Here is a 19,020-nt window from a genome sequence, read left to right as displayed (position 1 = left end):
CTGGTAACAGAATGTCCACACTTTCAACCCAATGTTCAGACCTAGTAGTCTCAAACACATTGTTACCTTGACCCAAACTAATGTTAATCTTGAAGTACAAGTAGTAACTAATCAACTACAAAAGCACATTGTCCAGAATGCTTGTTGAATTGTCTAGAATGGACGGAGGGCATCATGGAATCTATCTGCTCCCTTATTATCCGTTTTTGCCATTTTGTCTTCACTTCATGGTAAACCAAATATAAAACAGTAACGTTTTCTAAATTCAAGAACTGAGTCTATAAGAAGATAGGCTAACTTAATTATGTTGTGGGTAGAAAGAAATCGACATACACTTTTTTTACCTACTGGCCAATTGAAAAATACACTGAGTAATACTTCCATTGTTATATAATTTAGTTAAGGCTATGTCATTTTCTATTCATTTCATGGTGAACAAAAAAAATGACAGTAACGTATTTCTAAATGTAAGAGTATAACAAACTGTTCCGACAATTAACATTTGATAAGAGAAGTCATTCTAACAAATCAACTTCACACTATTGCACGTTCTTTGGTCCTACTGACGAATTTCAACTTCATACAATGCCCGTTTCTCGAGATAATAGAGCCATAGACTCACAGACGGAAAGAGATTCCTGCCTTTATAGTTAGATTAGATAGCAGTACAATAGCATTGTGAACCTCTCATTCTTTCTTTCTTTCAAAACACAAACACTAAACCCACTTTTTTCATAGGACTCTGTTGGTGCTGGCCTCACGCGGCTTTCTTCTGGTCGCAGTGCGCAGGTGCCACCAAAATCAGAATGAGAATGTTGAGCAAAACGAACTAGAAGGGAGTACACATAGATTGACGTTATTTATTGAACAAACAGTCAAATATTGAAATATTAACGTACCTTGCTAAAGGATCAAATTAGTTCAACCATGACGGAGCCTCAGTCGGTGCTGTTACTTAGAAGACAGCTAGCAGGTAATATGTTACTGATGGTGGCTAACGTGCGCTAACTATTTAGCTAGCTAGCTCATTAGCCTCACTAGCCAACAGGCCGAAAGTGGATGCAAACTAGCGTAGCTAGCGAGCTAACTTTAGCCTAGCAGCTAGAGCGTAGGTTCAACCGAAGCTAACGCTACAAAGCCAACGTGGATCAGTTTAGTCACTGGATTGAAAGTCTGAAACAATGGACAACACACTTTTTGACAGGCACATGTTAGTGATTTACAATGTCGTCTATTAAATTGTGTGTACTTAGTGCCAATCTATATCGAAATAATTGATTTAATGCGGCTTAATACATGTGGAACGTCTTGTGAATGTCGTTGCCAGCTTGGTAGCTAGGCTAACAATAAGCGTAGTTAGCTACGCAAGTGCATCACTTCCAGTGAATAGTCGAATACACGTTCCACATTGTGCGACCTAGCTGTTCTTACTACCTTGATAGCTAATTAGCTACCTTTTCACAGTCGATGTTAGCTGGGTACCCATCTAGCTTTTGTGTCACTTGAGTATTTGTCCGTTTCATTTCTGTGATTTGCTTTGAAACTGGCCACAGCTATCTACGGGTGGTGGTATTTGTTGTGGATTGGCTAACTAACGATGAAGTTGTATTATTCAAACGAATGTTGGCTAGTTAATCAGACAAACATTAAGTAGTGGCTGGTCATTTAGCTAGACAGTTAACTAAAATGGTGGCGTACCAAAAGGATGTTAAATAATGCCTATGGCAGATTGTTTGGTTTGCTTCTCTTTTGTTAGGTCTATTTTTTATGGCTAAAAACATTTAGCTTGCTGGATAAGGGTACACTGTCTAGCTCTCATTTAGCTGTCACGTCAAGCCCAATAGCTAACTAGATTTATCAGCTGGTCTGCAGTGTATATTGGTCAACAAATGCAATGCCAGACCTTTCTAGTTAACATTTATCCCCACTAAACCGATAGCTAAAAGTGACACTAAATGATACGACACTCGTGTAATTATCTATCCACATTACGTAGATACAGTAGCAGTTTGATACCATTGCTTTCTTTGTTTAAGAACAGAGGAGAATATAAACTGAGAAGGCATAGGTTGTCTCCTAATAAGCAATTGCCAAGTATTGATTCATATATTTTTCAACCCAACTCTGTTTCAAACGGTTCAACAGTTTTTATTGTAGGCATACACTTTTCACAAATTACCAAGCTAGTCTCCTGCAGTGTGATGTAGATACGATGCCCAAGTTCTTTTGGGGGAAACATGACAACCCATGTGGTGGTAGCAGCTGTTCACTGTAATCACTGCAGGACTCTAGAGTGTGTTGTGCAATGTAATGAGATGAGGTATTTACACCAACTTCAGACACCTCTGACCTGCCCAGTATAATGACCCCTTGGCACAGTAAGAGTGACTCAGTCACCCAATCATAGTCAACTTTGTCATTACCATAAGTGTGTATCCAAATACCTGTTTATTAGTAGCATATTGATAAGTGTACTGCTTTAAAGTTGAATTTGGCCAGATCAAGTTAAAGTTACCAGGAGTACCAGGCTTAAAAACATGAAAGAAATGTGTTAATGCACCTTGCTTACACATGTAATCTGTGATTAACAGTCTTCCAATAGTCTCAAAAAAAATTCACTTGTGTTTTAGTTGATTTCACAGGAACACACAGTTGTGCTGATCTTCAACTGGAGAATTGCACCAAACAGCACATAGGCTCAAGGTGGATTAAATCATTAAAGGGTCAATAGATTTATAGGCCAATAGCTTAAGAAGTGAACATGCCAACAATAATAGCAAAGTAATAGCAAGCAGGTCATGCCAATTAGGCAAGATTATCAGTGAGACAAGAAACATGATGTGCTGTTTTGAAGTAAATATGTAAGATACCTTTTCTCTTGTTTCCAGAGCTGAATAAAAACCCTGTGGAGGGATTCTCAGCAGGCCTGATAGACGATAATGACCTCTACAGATGGGAAGTCTTAATCATCGGCCCCCCAGATACATTATAGTAAGTGTGACAGTTTGGTTCCTGTTGTAGGGCAGGGATATGACCTTGCTTATTTGGCTATCACAGTGATTCACACAACCACTGATGATTCAACTTTGTATGTTTACAGCGAAGGTGGTGTGTTTAAAGCCCATCTTACATTTCCCAAAGATTACCCCCTCAGGCCACCTAAAATGAAATTCATCACCGATATATGGCACCCAAATGGTGAGTGGAAGTGTAGTGCAATAAGTGTCACATTTTTCTAAAGGTGCTATTTAAAAAATACACATGATTAAAATCGAATTTTTCTTTTGCCATCTTTTTTTCTTCTAGTGGACAAGAACGGTGACGTATGTATTTCTATTTTGCACGAGCCTGGGGAGGATAAGTATGGCTATGAGAAGCCAGAGGAGCGTTGGCTACCCATCCACACAGTGGAAACCATCATGATTAGTGTCATCTCCATGCTGGCAGACCCAAATGGGGACTCGCCCGCCAACGTGGATGCTGCGGTAAGATTCATGTCACCTGATCCACATCTGTCAACTGATGATCATGCCCTGAACATGGATCGAGATATGGGAGACTGAAAATGCATCCCCTTGTATCCCTGTTTCCGTGTACAGAAAGAGTGGAGGGAAGATAGACATGGTGAATTCAAAAGGAAAGTTGCCCGATGTGTAAGAAAGAGCCAAGAGACTGCCTTTGAGTGACATCACCGAGCGACATCTAGCTTTTTTTCAGGGTAAGTGTACTGGACTTTTGTACTTCTCTTTTACAAGGCCTGGGTCTTGTGATTTTTTTTTTTTAGGTCTTGAGTTTGTAGTGCTGTTTTATGGTCTGGTGAAAAGGTTTTGCTGAACCATTTGCTGAAGTATCTTCATATAATTTTCCTGTCTTCCGCAGGTCTCCAACTGAGAAACAATGTGGCACTGTTTCCTGCACTCTACCACCCTATTGCCAGGCTCGTCATCATTGACTATGGCAAAATTAGTCTGGCTACAATAGGCTGCAATAGAACATAACTGCTATTACAGAAGCTGACAGACAACCTCCAAGCAAGTGCCAACTCGAAAACAACAAAAGATGATAAAGCATTTTTTGACGTCTATGAACTGCTACAACCTTCAGGAAGATATTGTAAAGACCTGTATATAGCACAGACAAAACCTGATAATATATAAACTGTTCCTATCCATCTAGCAAGTCACTTAGTACCAAATAAATAGCGCTTGTGTAGTTAGAATTTGAATCCTGTAAATTCTTGAAGTCTTACTCCACTCTCACTTGAGCATCCACTTTAGTATGCGTTAGTTCTGTTACAGGTTATGACAGGAGGGCATGTAGAAGGCTGAACAGTTAGATTGTGATGTTACATGATTCCACTACTATTGGAAAGATGCATCGATTCAAGAATGAATAGTGTCACATGTTTATGGTCTTTTTTGGGGGGGGATCATTGGGCTGCCTCACAGTACACATAGCATGCTTGGGTTCCATCTCACTCTCAGCACTGCAGGTAAAGTCACCATTGAACTAGGATGTGTGTGTGTATGTTTTTGTTTAGGTTTGCAACAGGCTAAATAGCCTTTAAAAAAGGGACATACCTATTACTTGTCATGCATGAATTGTTTTTAATTTGTATTTTTTCAAAAGTGCCTCTCCTATTAAATTGCTTGGTAATTGCACCCAACATTGAAGAGTTAGTGTCAGAAAAGTTGTGCAACACAACATGCACTTGTGTGAAGTATTTTTTTTATAAGGATGATGTGTGATTAGAACAATGGTACCAATTTGGTGTAGCAATAACTCCCCAGATTGTGAACTGTCTTATTTTTGAGTTTGGGTTGAAATAGGGTCTGTTTTTCCAATATACACCTTGTGGAAGATTATTTTAGCAGGGCTTGTTTTCCTTTGTGTGGTATCTTAAGTAGGAATTGTGCATGCTTTAATGTTTTGTGAAGTTTGTTTTAAGTTTTTGGTTTAAGTGTGAGTGTGTGCGTGCAAGTGTGTTTGTGTATGCACGCCCTTTATTCCTCACCCTCTCCCCTATCAACTATTTGCTTTATTTTATTCTGGCTCACTGATGGTGTACTGCAGTTTACTTGCCTAATGTACAAAGACAAAATACTGATGTATATTTTTCATGTTATAAAATTGTCACCTGTAGTGAGTTCTTCTAAAATATGATTTTCTTTTTTCAATATTTGTGGGGTTTTCATTCATATAGATTGAAGTCAAACATTCAATGTGAAACACATCCTTCACATTCCACATGTCAGGTAAACATGGCACTGCAAATTATTAGTTCTATAGCTAATTTACTTGACAAGTGTTGGGGAGTGCATGATCTTTTACAAATGGTGGGGAACTTCTCTTCTGAGGAAAGTTAATGCTATATTATAGTTATTCTCCCAAACACATACATGACTCAGTCCTGAGGGATGGGTTTCTGGACACAATGTACCACCAAGAGCCAACTCCATCTACAGTAGAAAAATAACCACTTAAAATCCTTCCAGTTAACTTCAGAATATGTCTGTCACTTCTGTAAGCATTTTTGTCAGATGAAATAACCAATGGAACTTGATTTAACAATGATATTGAAACAGCCCATTCAAACAACCTCCTATAGATTACTCCCCCCCCCCCCCCCCCCCCCCCCCCCCCCCCCCCCGCCCCCCCCCCACAGCACTTAAAATAGTTTGACAAAGCATAGATCAGGGAATATTAAAACGACTGCTACAATGTCACAACATTTTAAACGTACCCACCTACTGTGATCTTACCATCTCGCGAGAGAAAAGTATTAAGCCACGGAACCAACATGGCGGAAGGTATGATACAGATTTCTTGTCTATTTACACGCCCTTTCTTTATTTGACGCTTGCTTAATCGCTTATCGAAGTCTTAAAACATATAGTCAAATTTGATTTTATATGAATGCAAAAATCAATAACCGCTCCTTTTTTGTCGAGTCACCTCTTACTGTGAATGCTCGTGTGAAGCTAGTAGTAGCTAGGTTTGCTTGCAGCTAGTAGTATTTGGGTTGCTTGTGTGCGAACCAGGCGAGCGGCAACGTTGTTTGGATATTAGCTGTGTTTCGATGGGTCAAACCCCCGCTTGGTGCTAACAAACTAGCTAACAAATCAGCTTCGATCTTCCGAGTTGGTCAACTCGCTGTCAGCTTGTGTAGTAGTGCTAGCCAACGCCAGCCTGTTGGGTGTGACTCAAACATCAGTGGAGTGGTGGCCCCGACTCCGTAGACCCCACAGCTGATGCCAGCTAGAATATAATAGAATATAGAATAGACATAAAATAGTATGTCTGTTGTAGTCATGTATATATTGCCACACGGGCGTTTATCCAGTTGTTCACCTTTTGAAAAGGTATTGAGCTACACCGTCAGACTGGTACTTTCTTATTCAAAGTTTTAAAACCATGTTTAAATGCTCAGCAAGTTATTTTCAGTCTTTCAGCTGACGTGTTCTGAGAATATAATAATATAAACTTGAAAGAATGATTGTGAAATAATATGAATGAGGATAGGAATGAATGCAGTGGGACAAGTTTCGTTACTGTGATGTGCAGACACTTGCTTGAATATTCTTGGGCAGCATTTATCCCACTGTTCAGCAGTTTGCCCTTCCTGTGTTGCGTTAGTCAGGTGATGGTGGAGGCCGGCCTCCCTCTCCCCATGACTTGGCCAGCCATGTTTAACACACTGAGTTAGGGAGGGAAAAGCAATGTGCCTTCTCAGCATTTTTCCTATGCTGAAACTTGCAGGAAGGGGAAGTTACATGTGCCTTACAAGACATCCCACATTCAGGAAACCACTTCAATGTCTGCCAAACCTCTGTTAAGTTCTTGAATGTTATAGCTATTTCACTGCCCTGCAGTGTGGTGTAGGCGGACTTCCCACAATGGAATGCGTAAAATGCACCCAGATAGCTTTCTCGACTTCGTTTCTCACCCCCTGTTGTGTACTTCTCCGCACCCCGCCCCCCCCTGCCGCCTGACAGAGGAGGTGGCCAAGCTGCAGAAGCACCTGGCCCTGCTCAGGCAGGAGTACGTCAAGATGCAGCAGAAGCTAGCGGACACAGAGAGGCGCTGCGCCGTGCTGGCCGCTCAGGCCCCCGGCCACGGCTCCGCCAACTGCACTGCTGGTGACACGTTCATCAGCCGCCTGCTCGACATCGTGGCCGAGCTGCACCAGCAGGAGCAGTACAGGTGAGGGAGCGCGGGGGGGAGGGGAGGGGGTAAGCGGCAATTCGGATATGATGCGGGCAGTGCTGTTGCCATGGCTACGCACCGAAGAAGTAGACATGCAGGTTTCTCCTGCAGTTATGTGTACGCCTAATGGCCTCAACCTGTCTTGAGGTTTCCGTGCCAATTAGAACACGCTTATCTGCATTGTTCAGTTGCAAATGTGTTGTTGGAAGAAAAAAATGTGTAATGTCATTTGGATCCAACTGTTCACCACGATGTTTGCTGTTGTGTTTTACAGTGATCTGAAGATCAGAGTTGGGGAGCTGAATCTCTGTGCTCATAAGTTTGTGCTGGCTGCTCGCAGTGATGCCTGGAGCCTGGCCAACCTGGCTTCCACCTCAGAACTGGATCTGTCTGGTACGAAACCCTGCTCTCTCTCTGCTCAGTGGGGAACAGACAGTTAGGGTACACACACACAACTGCTCTCCTCGAAATCCTGTATCATAGCAGTTCATGCATGACTACTGAAACCAACCAAAATGTGCATATTTAATACCCGTGCAAGTTCTTAACGCTCACTCACGTGGGGGGTCTCCAGATGCCAAGCCCGAGGTCGCCTTGGCGATGCTGCGCTGGGCGTACACCGACGAGCTGGCGCTCAGCGAGGACGACGCCTTCCTGATCGACCTGATGAAACTGTCCAACCGCTTCCAGCTGCAGCTGCTCCGAGAGAGGTGGGCCCTGTCTCCATGTTGTCTGTCTCTGCTAACCCTAGGGTACACCCAGCCCGGAAGGGCCCTCTCTATAATATTCCTCTCTATCTTCAAATCGATGGCGCCGACTATGTTCCATGACCCCCCCCCCCCCCCCCCCCCTAGCCGCCAGGTATGGACCCAGGCTTGTCCGTATAGTTGTACATTTGGGATAGCTTTGGTTTCTCTCGCACAGGTGTGAGAAAGGGGTGATGTCGTCGGTGAACGTGAGGAACTGCATCCGCTTCTACCAGACGGCTGAGGAGCTGGACGCCACCACCCTGATGAACTACTGTGGGGAGATCATCGCCAGCCACTGGGTGAGTCTCTCCTCTGGTCAGCACATTCCCGACTGACGGAACCATCCGGGGGAAAAATCGATGGGCTGTCGGGGGCCCCATCCAGACCCCAGGAACTGTTATGAAAGCGATGCGTCATCAGGCCTATAACTCAACTGGGCTGTAGTATTGATTCATCTCCAGGTCCCATCTGAAGCACGTGTTTAGTGCATGAGTCGAGAGCGCTGTTTTACCAAGTCAATGCTGGAGCGTATCAGCAGTTCGGTTTTAATGCCTGACTATGAACGCTAATTTTCTTAGGAAGACGTCTCTGCTGCAGCAGTGGTTTCATACGGGGGAAACGGCCGTGCTTTAAGAATCGTCTCAGTCGCCTCTCTCTTCGTTGACCTTAAAGCTTGTTGCTTTTACGATGTCATAAATCGGCCACAGCCCGAACCCAATCATTCTCAAGGTTAGGTTTAGAACGGGACTGAGGAAATGGCTTTTCACCTGCTACCTGACTGCCTGTTAGGGCTAGCTATAGCTTTATCACTCTTTGCCTTCCTTCAACTTTTATGATTTTCCTTTTTATTACATTCACCTGAGCTTTTACGTGGTTTCAAGGTCTGATTAAGACCTGAGTGGAATTGAGCACTTTTCACACATCCGATTATGGAAACTATTGATAAAGGATCGGAATGATTAATGACATGTCCCCGGGTTCCAGTGTCATGACATGAGGGCTGAGATTGTGCTTGTCTCGATTCCTCTCTGCAGGATGACCTGAGGAAAGAAGACTTCAGCACCATGAGTGCTCAGCTCCTCTACAAGATGATCAAGTCCAAAACAGAGTTCCCTCTTCACAAAGCCATTAAAGTGGAGCGAGAAGATGTGGTCTTTCTCTACCTCATCGAGATGGACTCGGAGGTGAGATCCACACACTGACGGAATTCACTTCAATCCTCAATAGCCTGTGACTAGGCATATGAACTAACAGAACGTATCACATTCATTTGATCTTGAATTCTCCACACCCCAGCTGCCTGGAAAGCTGAATGAATTGGACAACAATGGAGACCTGGCCCTGGACCTAGCCCTGTCTCGGAAACTCGAGAGCATTGCCACCACGCTGGTCAACAACAAGGCAGATGTGGACATGGTGGACCAAAGTGGCTGGAGCCTGCTGCACAAAGCCATCCAAAGAGGTAGGGGGCGCTGTGAAGGTTCCAAGGATACTGTGTGCGTTACCTGACATCCCAGTGGAAACTTGAAGCGTTAGCCCGGACAAGAACCCGTCTCATTCTCTCTTTCACTCCTCCTGCTACCTCCAGGCGATGAGTTTGCCTCCACCTTCCTGATCCGCCACTCGGCCCAGGTGAACGCAGCCACGGTGGGGGCGGTGGAGACGCCCCTGCACCTGGTCTGCTCCTTCAGCCCCAAGAAGCACTCTGGGGAGGTCATGAGCGGCATGGCCCGCATTGCAGAGGCCCTGCTGAAAACAGGAGCCAACCCCAACATGCAGAACAGCAAGGGCAGGTGGGTGTCCATGGGCCCTTCGCCCTGGTCCAAAGGGACAGCTGTGTGGGTGGAAATGTTCAAACCACGTCTTTTTAGAAGAGAATCCTAACGTGATGTTTGTCTTTTCATCCTGCAGAACTCCCTTGCATGAAGCTGTGGTGTCGGGCAATGACCATGTGTTCAACCAGCTCCTCCAGTGCAAGCAGTGAGTCGAACGAACGACTGGCTCCAGATTTCACGCGAAAATCGGACCCGATCCTAGCGTTGTGTCCTTTTGCGAACCGCTCACCTACCCCTTCCTCTCTCCTTGTCTCTCCCAGGCTGGACCTGGAGCTGAAGGACCACGAGGGCAGCACGGCTCTGTGGCTGGCCCTGCAGTACATCACCGTGGCCTCCGACCCCTCCGTCAACCCCTTCGAGGACCACGCTCCCGTGGAGAACGGCACGTCGTTCAACGAGAACAGCTTCGCCTCGCGGCTCATCCAGCGGGGCAGCAACCCGGACGCCCCAGATACTGCCACAGGTGCTGACCACGGACCCCCCAGAGGAAGCAAAGTAAACATGACTGTTTTCAATACGAGTGTGGTTCTCATCCTGTCTTCCCCCCTTGTGCTCCCCAGGGAGCTGTCTGCTGCAGAGAGCAGCAGGGGCAGGCAGCGAGGCCGCCGCCCTCTTCCTGGCCACGCACGGGGCGAAGGTCAACCACGCCAACAAATGGGTGCGTTCCACCTCGCCGGCTAGCCCCGCTGCTGCGCTGGACTGCAGTCAGACTGCGAGTCGTTGCACGTTCCCCAGCCTCACCCTCCTCCCTCCGCAGAGCCGGCCCCACTGCATCACAGGCTGGACTGCAGTGCCCGCTGCTCTGGCCTTCTGCTACGTTTTGGAATATAAATAATACATGGTAATAGGTTCGATTAGGTCTAATGACTCTGTTGTTCCATATCTCCTTTTCCCTTCTCTCTCTCTCTCTCTCTCTCTCTCTCTCTCTCTCTCTGTCTCTGTCTCTGTCTCTGTCTCTGTCTCTGTCTCTGTCTCTGTCTCTGTCTGTCGTGCAGGGGGAGACCCCCCTCCACACTGCCTGTCGCTGCGGGCTGGCAGGCCTGACGGCGGAGCTGCTCCAGCAGGGGGCCAACCCCAACCTGCAGACCCACCAGTCCCTCCCCGAGGACGAGCTCCAGGGCCGGGCCCAGGGCCTGTCCCTGCAGAGCCCCCTCCACATGGCCATCGCCCACAACCACGCCGACGTGGTGTCAGTCATCCTGGAGCAGAAAGGTGGGCCCGCTCGGCCTGGCAGGACCCTATTTTCGGCATCGGAACGACGCGTGTTCATGCGTTTTAAGGGGGGGGGGGGGGGGGGGGGGAGGGTTCATCCCAAACCGTTTTCTGATCATGCCGTTTGTGGTTATGTTCCAGCCAATGCGCTTCACGCCACCAACAACCTACAGATCATCCCTGACTTCAGCCTTAAAGACTCCATGGACCAGACCGTGCTGGGCCTGGCCCTCTGGACTGGTAGGCCGAGGACGCGTCTCCACACCCTCTCATCCACAATACACACACTATTCAGTGACTTTTAAAATTGTTATTATTTTTATGGAAAAATGGAGCTAATCCGTCCTAGTTTTTACGAGCTGACAGCGTCTCGTGTGCCGTGTGTGTCGTCAGGGATGCACACCATCGCAGCCCAGCTGCTTGGCTCTGGGGCGGCCATCAACGACACCATGTCCTCCGGCCACACCCTGCTGCACATGGCCATCCAGAGACAGGACAGCAGGAGCGCCCTCTTCCTCCTGGAGCACCAGGCCGACATCAACGTCAGGTAGGCCCAAAACGACACGCCACAGCTGGGGGTAGGGGGGGAAACCGCAGGACTAGCCTGGATGATGGAGGAGGGGGGAGGGTGTCCTGACGCGTGGTCGTCTTGCTCCTCCAGGACCCAGGAGGGCCAGACGGCGCTGCAGCTGGCCATCAGCAGCCAGCTCCCCCTGGTGGTGGACGCCATATGCACTCGGGGGGCAGACATGTCCGTGGTGGACGAGAAGGGCAACCCCCCTCTATGGCTCGCTCTGGAGAAGGGCCTGGAGGACATTGCCTCCACGCTGGTGAGACACACACACACACACACAGTTGGAGTTGGAGTAGGGGTACAGCTAGTGCTGGGGTGTGACAAGTCACAGAGGGTGACCCCGCTCTCTCTCCCCTCTCTGAGTTTGGTGTCTCTCGTCCCCGGTAGGTGCGCCACGGCTGCGACGCCACCTGTTGGAGCTCGGGGCCGTCGGGCTGCAAGCAGACGCTCCTCCACAGAGCTGTGGACGAGAACAACGAGGTCACGGCCTGCTTCCTCATCCGCAGGTGTGCTTGGCACCCCCCCCCAACCCCCCTCCCCCAAACAACTGAGCCGCACGCCCTTTTAAGTCCTATTACTCATTTAGTATTCTGCGCCTACCTCTGCTAGTATACTGGATTAGTAAATGATCGTTATTTTAAGGGTGTGTGTGTTTTATGGTGAGGTCAGTGTTATTTTTCCGAGGCTGTTGGCTCCTTCCCAGGGTGGTGGAAGATCTGGCTCAGAGACACAGCGAGTCATTTCATGCTCAATCATGGTGATCCCTGTCTGACTGTAAGCTGTTAAAGCCTCCAGATTACCTCTGATCTTAAGACCTGGAGACAAACTGGCAGGGAGAACCAGGCTTCCTGGTTGCTTGTGTCTCTCTGCGTCCACGTAGTAGTGCCCCCTGCAGTGTTCTGAAGGGTTCAAACCAACTGAATGTCGTCAAACATTAGCAGTCCTACCAGCCATTGTCTCTGTTGAGAACGTTCTGACAAGGGCCTGTTGTCTCCCCCTGTCTGCCGTCCCGGGATCTGCAGCGGCTGTGACGTGAACAGCCCCCGGCAGCCCGGTCCTAACGGAGAGGGGGACGAGGAGGCCCGTGACGGCCAGAGCCCCCTCCACCTGGCAGCCAGCTGGGGCCTGGAGGACGTGGGCCAGTGCCTCTTGGAGTTCGGGGCCAACGTCAACGCACAGGTCCGGGTCCATCGAAACCCAACCTCTTCTTCATCCAGTGGTTCCCAACCCTGGTCCTCGGGGAACACCTGTCCAGCATTTTTTTTATGTTTCCCTGCTCCAACACACCTGATTCAAATGAATGATCACAAGCAGGCTTCCGCAGAGCTAGATAACAACCCATTCATTTGAATCAGGTGTGTTGGAGCAGGGAAACATAAAAAAAATGCTGGACAGGTGTTCCCCGAGGACCAGGGTTGGGAAACACTGTCTTAATCTACCGTCCATGAGAAGACGTTGTCGGGTGCTGGGGAGAGGGTCCGGTCCAATCACGGATCTCACCTGTATCTGGCTCCTCCTCCTTTCCCCCAGGACGCGGAGGGACGGGCCCCCATCCACGTTGCCATCAGCAACCAGCACGGCGTCATCATCCAGCTGCTCATCTCCCACCCGGACATCCGTCTGACCGTGCGTGACCGCCAGGGCATGACCCCCTTCGCCTGCGCCATGACGCACAAGAACAACAAGGCTGCAGAGGCCATCCTGAAGAGAGAGCCAGGCGCCGCCGAACAGGTACACACACACACACACACACACTCTCCAGTATACACTGCTCTGTTCTGATTGGAGCTCACCTCCAGCGCAGTCCAGCCTGCATCACTTCCTATAAACCTCCTTTCTCTTTCAAGGTGGACAATAAAGGGCGTAACTTCCTCCACGTGGCGGTCCAGAGCTCGGACATCGAGAGTGTCCTGTTCCTGATCAGCGTCCAGGCCAACGTCAACTCCAGGGTCCAGGACGCAGCCAAGCTCACCCCCCTTCACCTGGCCGTCCAGGCCGGCTCCGAGATCATCGTCCGCAACCTGGTGAGCGACCGCCAACCCCTTTGCTCTCGACGCGCTCCAGTGTCACCGTCTGCGTGTGTTGTTAATGCAAACGCGATGCCGTCTGACTGGGTTGTGTGTGTGTGTGTGTTTCCACCTAGTTGCTGGCGGGGGCCAAGGTGAACGAGGTGACCAAACACAGGCAGACGGCCCTGCACCTGGCCGCCCAGCAGGACCTGGCCACCATCTGCTCCGTGCTGCTGGAGAACGGCGTGGACTTCGCTGCTCTGGATGAGAACGGCAACAACGGTAGGCCAGCCCCCCCACCGCCTCTCCCCCCCAGCTCCACTCCCCTCTCCTCTGGTCAGGAGCCTCCTCTCACAGTCTCGTCTCCTTCCGTCCTCAGCCCTGCACCTGGCCGTCATGCAGGGCCGCCTGAACAACGTCCGAGCGCTCCTCACAGAGTCCACCATCGACGCGGAGGCCTTCAATCTCAGGTGGGTTTCCTCCCCGCGACACCCCCTTCCTGTCGGCTGGTCCTGGGGGTGGGGGGTGGGGGTGAAGGGGTTCACTAAAGTGATTCGCTGAACGTTGGTCTCGCAGGGGTCAGTCGCCGATGCACGTCCTGGGGCATTATGGGAAAGAGAACGCAGCCGCCATCTTTGAGCTGTTCTTGGAGTGTATGCCAGAGTACCCTTTGGACAAACCAGACAATGAAGGAAACACAGGTAGAGGAGGAGTTTCAATGCACGCATATACTCAAAAATGCATCTAGCGCCAAACGACAGGATAAGCCTCGTCTCCATTCTCCCTCAGTGCTCCTGCTGGCCTACATGAAGGGAAACGCCAACCTGTGCCGTGCCATCGTGAGGTCCGGGGCCCGTCTGGGCGGCACCAACAACCAGGGCGTCAACATCTTCAACTACCAAGTAGCCACCAAACAGCTGCTCTTCCGCCTTCTGGGTGAGCTTTGCCGTCCGGGTGGCCTTCTGTCAGTCAGGTGTCGTCCTCCTCGTGGATCCCTGTGTGTGCTTTAAGACTGGCCGGGGGTGGCCCTGTTCTGACTGCTCCTGTTCTGGGTTTCAGATATGTTATCCAAAGAGCCGCCGTGGTGTGATGGGTCCAACTGTTATGAATGTGTGGCCAAGTTTGGAGTCACCACCAGGAAACATCACTGGTGAGTAACACTAGGATCTCGTGTCCTACCTCTGAGATTCCTCGTTTTGGTCGTTCTTGTGTACCGATTACAGTACATCTGGTTTCACTTTCCTTCTCTCTCTCTCTCTCTCTTTCTGCAGCCGCCACTGTGGCCGCTTGCTGTGTCACAAGTGCTCCATAAAGGAGATTCCCATCATCAAGTTTGACCTGAACAAGCCTGTGAGGGTCTGCGACATCTGCTTTGACGTGTTGACTTTGGGCGGTGTGTCCTAACAAGCACCTCTCCCCCCCCCGCCCCCCCATGTCTCCCTGGACTGGGGGAGGTAGCAGCCGGACAAGCATACAGGAAACAGCCCCTGGACACAGTTACTGACCACAACTTCTGTGCTAATTCCAGTTTATCAAAAAGAATTATGTCTAGCGGGACTTTTAAAGTAGAGATGAAGCATTTATACGTGTCCTTGACCCAAGTAATCATGTGTTGTTGGTAATGAAGATTGTGTTTGATCCGCTGGACTGGGCTTTGATGAGAGAGACGGTATTAATTCACCCTGTTATACTTTGGTAGGCGTCTCCAGGAGTCGGCTGATGAACATTTCATGATTTCATGTTGTAGGGGAGGTAGGCCCTGGTCAGAACAAATATGATTTCTCCATTAGAAAGACACTGTCTGTTGTCCCTTTCCTCAAATGAACCCTTTACTGCACAGTCCTGATGAATCAGAGAAAGATGTACTTTAAGTGTAAAGACTCCTGTGCCCTGGAGGGTTGGGTGACTGTCATGTCTATAGTACTTCTGAATCACTCATACTGGGCACTGCCTCATTCCTCACTGTTGACTGGATGGCTGTTTCCAACAGGGTGGGCTGGGTCTGAAAGATTCTTAAGGGACAGGTGAATCACAAAGGGTTTTTTATGCTACAGATGATTGAATTCCAGTTGATTCTGTGACTCTAATTTTCATGAAACACTAAATGCTCCCATGTATTCACTCTATGAAAAGCGAGAAAGTGAGATTGCTGCACTTAGTGAATCTTCCTCCTGCTAAAAATGTGATTTTGCGATGTGTACCTGATTGAACATGAGCAAAGCTGAGATATAATCCAAAAGCTTTTGCCCCGTGATCAAAGTCTGATAACTGTGTTATTGTCCCAGTGAATGGGAGAACATGTGTAATCAAAGTACTTTCTATTACATAAGAGGATGGGAGGATTTTAAACGTGAAGCAGAAACTTGATCTTTGTTTACCAATAAGCAAATTAATATTTTTTTTATGAAGTGATACCTGTAATGAAATGTCTAGGCATATGCATGTGTAAGGTAATATGTAGTCTATACATTTCATAATTATACCCATGAATTATTTCCCCCGATCAGTCACCAAAGTATACATTCCATGTTGGCCTGTTGTGAGGTCTGTGTTGGGGAGGCATGTGACATGCTCCAATTGGTGTTGCCTCAAGTCAAGCGTTGTCTTGACCGATCATGTTTTAATGTGTCTTGATTTCAAAGCCTAACAGGTGCACTTTATCAAGATGACAAAGCGTTTCTGATCATAGGGAGAATGTGGTGTTGGAGTGGCCAGCCAGTGGGCCACCCCAGGTGTTGTTAAATTGTACAGATAAATGTATGATATTTTTGACCACTACAACTGTTTTGTACTTAATGCAGTTTGTGCTTTTTTTGTCATGTGACAAACCTAAATCTTGCCTCTGTTAATCTTTTATGCACATTGTTTAATCTTAATGCACATTGTATTGTATCTGTAAGCTCAGATATCTAGCTTGTCTCTTCCTTGCGTATCCTTTTAGAGAAAGGGAGGACGACTTTACATAAAGGTCATCATAAAAAAATGGATTGTTTTATTTCCATTTAGACAACATGTATTGTACTTTTCAATGGTATAAAACATCCTAGCAGGCATACAAAGTCTAGTTGATTTTCAAGTATTTCTTACAATCGCTGACAACGTAATTACATGGCATGTAGATCCAAAGGAAGGAAGAAAATCTGATCATTTAGCATTTGAAGAATTTCACCTGACTTCAGGTTTAATCCTTTTTACATTGAGGTCCTGTGAATAGTTCCAGTGTCCAGATCCGACTAGCCTCCAGCAGGACATGACTCAGCTTCAGGGGGGCAATCCTGGTACTCTTGGAGGTTGGGGTTTCCTGTTGTGGAGGGATTTTCTACACACACACAGCGAGACCGGCTGGAGCCAGGAGAGAAAAGCAGCCTCGGGACTCCCACCCAGTCTCTGTGAACTCCACCACTAGAAACACAAGTCAAAAGAAACTGAAATCAAAGCAACAAAAACTATTTTTTGTAATACTTTGATTGCACCGAGACAGGCTAAATCTGGAAGGTGGCTCCCCCTAGAGTACATGTTTCAGTAATGAGACGGAGGATATAAATCAGAGGTTAGAACACTTGATCGCAGGTCGAGAGGTCACAGGTTCAAACCACCACATACTGCATGTTGCTTTGGATAAAAGCATCTGCTAAATGAATACATTAAAATGAAACCCTGCATGTCACAGACAGAGTCCTGGATCTCTCAATTAACATAACTTTCCAGTCCCATGACAATAATAATGATCTCACCTAATAAATAATTCATTTAGTAGATGTTTTTATACTATGCTATGTGCAAGGGGGTTTCGAACATGTGACCTCTTGAAATGCAGTCAAATACCACTGAGCTGTACACTTACCTCTTCCTGGAACACCAGACCCTTCCTTCACTAGCAGCACTCCACTCTGAATTGCAAGCTGGGAAGTGTTGGTTCTCAGCCAAGTCCTGGGCCTTGAGTCTCTGCCCCTCTGCCAGGGATGCCTCCACCGCCTTTAAGGCCGCCGTGGACTGCCCCCCCTCAGTGTAGAACCGACCAACCAGCCTGCCTGAAACACAAGCCACACACATGGGACTTGACATAGCTAGTCATGTTTCCTTAAGAAATATATAGTTAGTCCACGGTCATGTTAAAAGCAGTAATGGTGCTTGACCTGATGCTACTCACCCATTGGCTGATAGTCCTTCTGGTAGAAAGCAAGCCAGTCATACAGTGCCACCACCTGAGTGGGGGACAGGCTGGATAGGTCATCTGTCAGCCCCATGTCTGTGAAATCCCCGGTGACAAAGGCAAGAGATCCATCTTTGCCTGGGAGAGAGTGGACAGTGTATGCCTGTGCCATTAGAATGTCACTGCCGGTGTCGTGCCAAGGCACTTATCCCCGCCAGGATTTGTATCCCCTGGCCGCGGGAGCGCGCGTGCGAATTCACCTCTTAAATGGAACAAATAGCAACGTGGAAGACTCAACAGGGTTTTCCATAACAAGGGACTCATTTATTTACATAAATACGTTTATTTGTCTATTACCCCCTAACATGCAAATGGTCTGTCCTGCCATCATGTGTGTTATTTTCTGTGTTATTTTGGTCACAATGAACAACCTGAGATAATATGGAGATGTCTGCTCTTTTCTAGCAACAGTTACAGAGGGGATGCACATTATATCAGGCCGTTGTTTCACCTGATATAATGTATGGGGAATGAATACAAATCCTGGTGGGGATAAGTGCCTTGGCACAACACCTGTCCAAATCAAACTGCGATGTGAAGGACGCGGTTTAAAAAATATATATAAGAATCTCACCAGCAAAGCAATGGTAGCCACCACCGGGTCCGTAGTGCTTTCGCCCCTTGCTTACATCAAACACCTGTCCCAGTATGGCCAGGTAAAGCCCCTTGCTGTCCTCTTCACCGTCATATAACGATAATTCATGTTTGCCAATGAGCCGCAGAGGTGGTTGAGGCATCTCATTTCCACGAAACCAATTCCACGGCTCCAGAAATATTGCTAGGAGTATGGATAAAAAAAACAAAACAAACATTTCATCTACGTGAAGTGCAATTCAGTCCGGTGAATATTTCATTGTAGGTGACATTTGAAGCATATGAATGAAATGTGATATTCCCTTCCCCGATTTGTGTTTTTCCGGGTAACATGTGTGACGTGTGAGCACGCCTGAAATAGTGTAGATTTCCAAATCATCTGTACAAAGCAGGGCGTAGAGGCTGATGCCCAGATTTCATGACGGCTAGAATGACCCAGCAAAGCAAATCTCTAGTTTGTTCAGTGGTAAATCAGTGATCCTGCCTGTGACGTGACTTACTCGATTTTAGTAGCAAAGAGAGAATAGTGAACAAAAAAGAAACACAAAATAAATTATCCTCTCTTAACAAAAAAAGTTTACAATTAAAATATCAGTGATTTAAAATAAGAAGCCCTTATGCCATTTAC

At 47.5% G+C, this 19,020-nt stretch overlaps 3 protein-coding genes across 3 annotated transcripts; 2 read left to right on the top strand and 1 right to left on the bottom strand.

Moving 5' to 3' along the window:
* Positions 1–767: 767 nt before the first annotated feature.
* On the top strand, positions 768–5,179 carry ube2g1a (ubiquitin-conjugating enzyme E2G 1a (UBC7 homolog, yeast)). The gene is made up of 6 exons (XM_047020629.1): positions 768–973; positions 2,889–2,991; positions 3,101–3,198; positions 3,307–3,485; positions 3,600–3,718; positions 3,880–5,179. The coding sequence occupies exons 1-5, from the start codon at positions 928–930 to the stop codon at positions 3,684–3,686; spliced, it is 513 nt and encodes a 170-aa protein (XP_046876585.1). The 5' UTR covers positions 768–927; the 3' UTR covers positions 3,687–3,718; positions 3,880–5,179.
* A 578-nt stretch (positions 5,180–5,757) lies between these two features.
* ankfy1 (ankyrin repeat and FYVE domain containing 1) lies at positions 5,758–16,381 on the top strand. Its single transcript, XM_047020737.1, has 25 exons — positions 5,758–5,810; positions 6,996–7,203; positions 7,481–7,599; positions 7,781–7,916; positions 8,131–8,254; positions 8,990–9,139; positions 9,252–9,417; positions 9,544–9,748; positions 9,867–9,935; positions 10,051–10,253; positions 10,351–10,448; positions 10,786–11,002; positions 11,144–11,242; positions 11,396–11,549; positions 11,664–11,832; positions 11,964–12,082; positions 12,599–12,755; positions 13,107–13,307; positions 13,424–13,600; positions 13,720–13,867; positions 13,965–14,055; positions 14,162–14,286; positions 14,375–14,521; positions 14,645–14,735; positions 14,857–16,381. The coding sequence occupies exons 1-25, from the start codon at positions 5,801–5,803 to the stop codon at positions 14,987–14,989; spliced, it is 3,516 nt and encodes a 1,171-aa protein (XP_046876693.1). The 5' UTR covers positions 5,758–5,800; the 3' UTR covers positions 14,990–16,381.
* A 173-nt stretch (positions 16,382–16,554) lies between these two features.
* On the bottom strand, positions 16,555–18,956 carry LOC124468139 (neuferricin). Its single transcript, XM_047020738.1, has 4 exons — positions 18,373–18,956; positions 17,736–17,876; positions 17,430–17,616; positions 16,555–16,987 (listed from the first exon to the last, which is right to left on the bottom strand). The coding sequence occupies exons 1-4, from the start codon at positions 18,608–18,610 to the stop codon at positions 16,819–16,821; spliced, it is 735 nt and encodes a 244-aa protein (XP_046876694.1). The 5' UTR covers positions 18,611–18,956; the 3' UTR covers positions 16,555–16,818.
* Between the last annotated feature and the right edge of the window lie 64 nt (positions 18,957–19,020).

This window comes from Hypomesus transpacificus, chromosome 5, assembly GCF_021917145.1.
Source record: "Hypomesus transpacificus isolate Combined female chromosome 5, fHypTra1, whole genome shotgun sequence".
Taxonomy (NCBI): Eukaryota; Metazoa; Chordata; class Actinopteri; order Osmeriformes; family Osmeridae; genus Hypomesus; species Hypomesus transpacificus.
The sequence above is the reverse complement of the archived record's forward strand: the minus strand, read 5'-3'. Positions and strand labels throughout refer to the sequence as shown.

Excerpts from the sequence above, each read along its gene's own strand:
- ube2g1a (XM_047020629.1), top strand. The coding sequence starts at position 928 with ATGACGGAGCCTCAGTCGGTGCTGTTACTTAGAAGACAGCTAGCAG. Across the intron at positions 2,992-3,100 it reads GGCCCCCCAGATACATTATA|CGAAGGTGGTGTGTTTAAAG; the intron begins GTAAGTGTGACA and ends GTATGTTTACAG. Across the intron at positions 3,486-3,599 it reads CCGCCAACGTGGATGCTGCG|AAAGAGTGGAGGGAAGATAG; the intron begins GTAAGATTCATG and ends TTCCGTGTACAG.
- ankfy1 (XM_047020737.1), top strand. Across the intron at positions 10,254-10,350 it reads CGCCCCAGATACTGCCACAG|GGAGCTGTCTGCTGCAGAGA; the intron begins GTGCTGACCACG and ends TGTGCTCCCCAG. Across the intron at positions 12,083-12,598 it reads GCCTGCTTCCTCATCCGCAG|CGGCTGTGACGTGAACAGCC; the intron begins GTGTGCTTGGCA and ends CGGGATCTGCAG.
- LOC124468139 (XM_047020738.1), bottom strand. The coding sequence starts at position 18,610 with ATGTTTGTTTTGTTTTTTTTATCCATACTCCTAGCAATATTTCTGGAG. Across the intron at positions 17,617-17,735 it reads GAAGGACTATCAGCCAATGG|GCAGGCTGGTTGGTCGGTTC; the intron begins GTGAGTAGCATC and ends CTTGTGTTTCAG. Across the intron at positions 16,988-17,429 it reads GTCTGGTGTTCCAGGAAGAG|TGGTGGAGTTCACAGAGACT; the intron begins GTAAGTGTACAG and ends TTGTGTTTCTAG.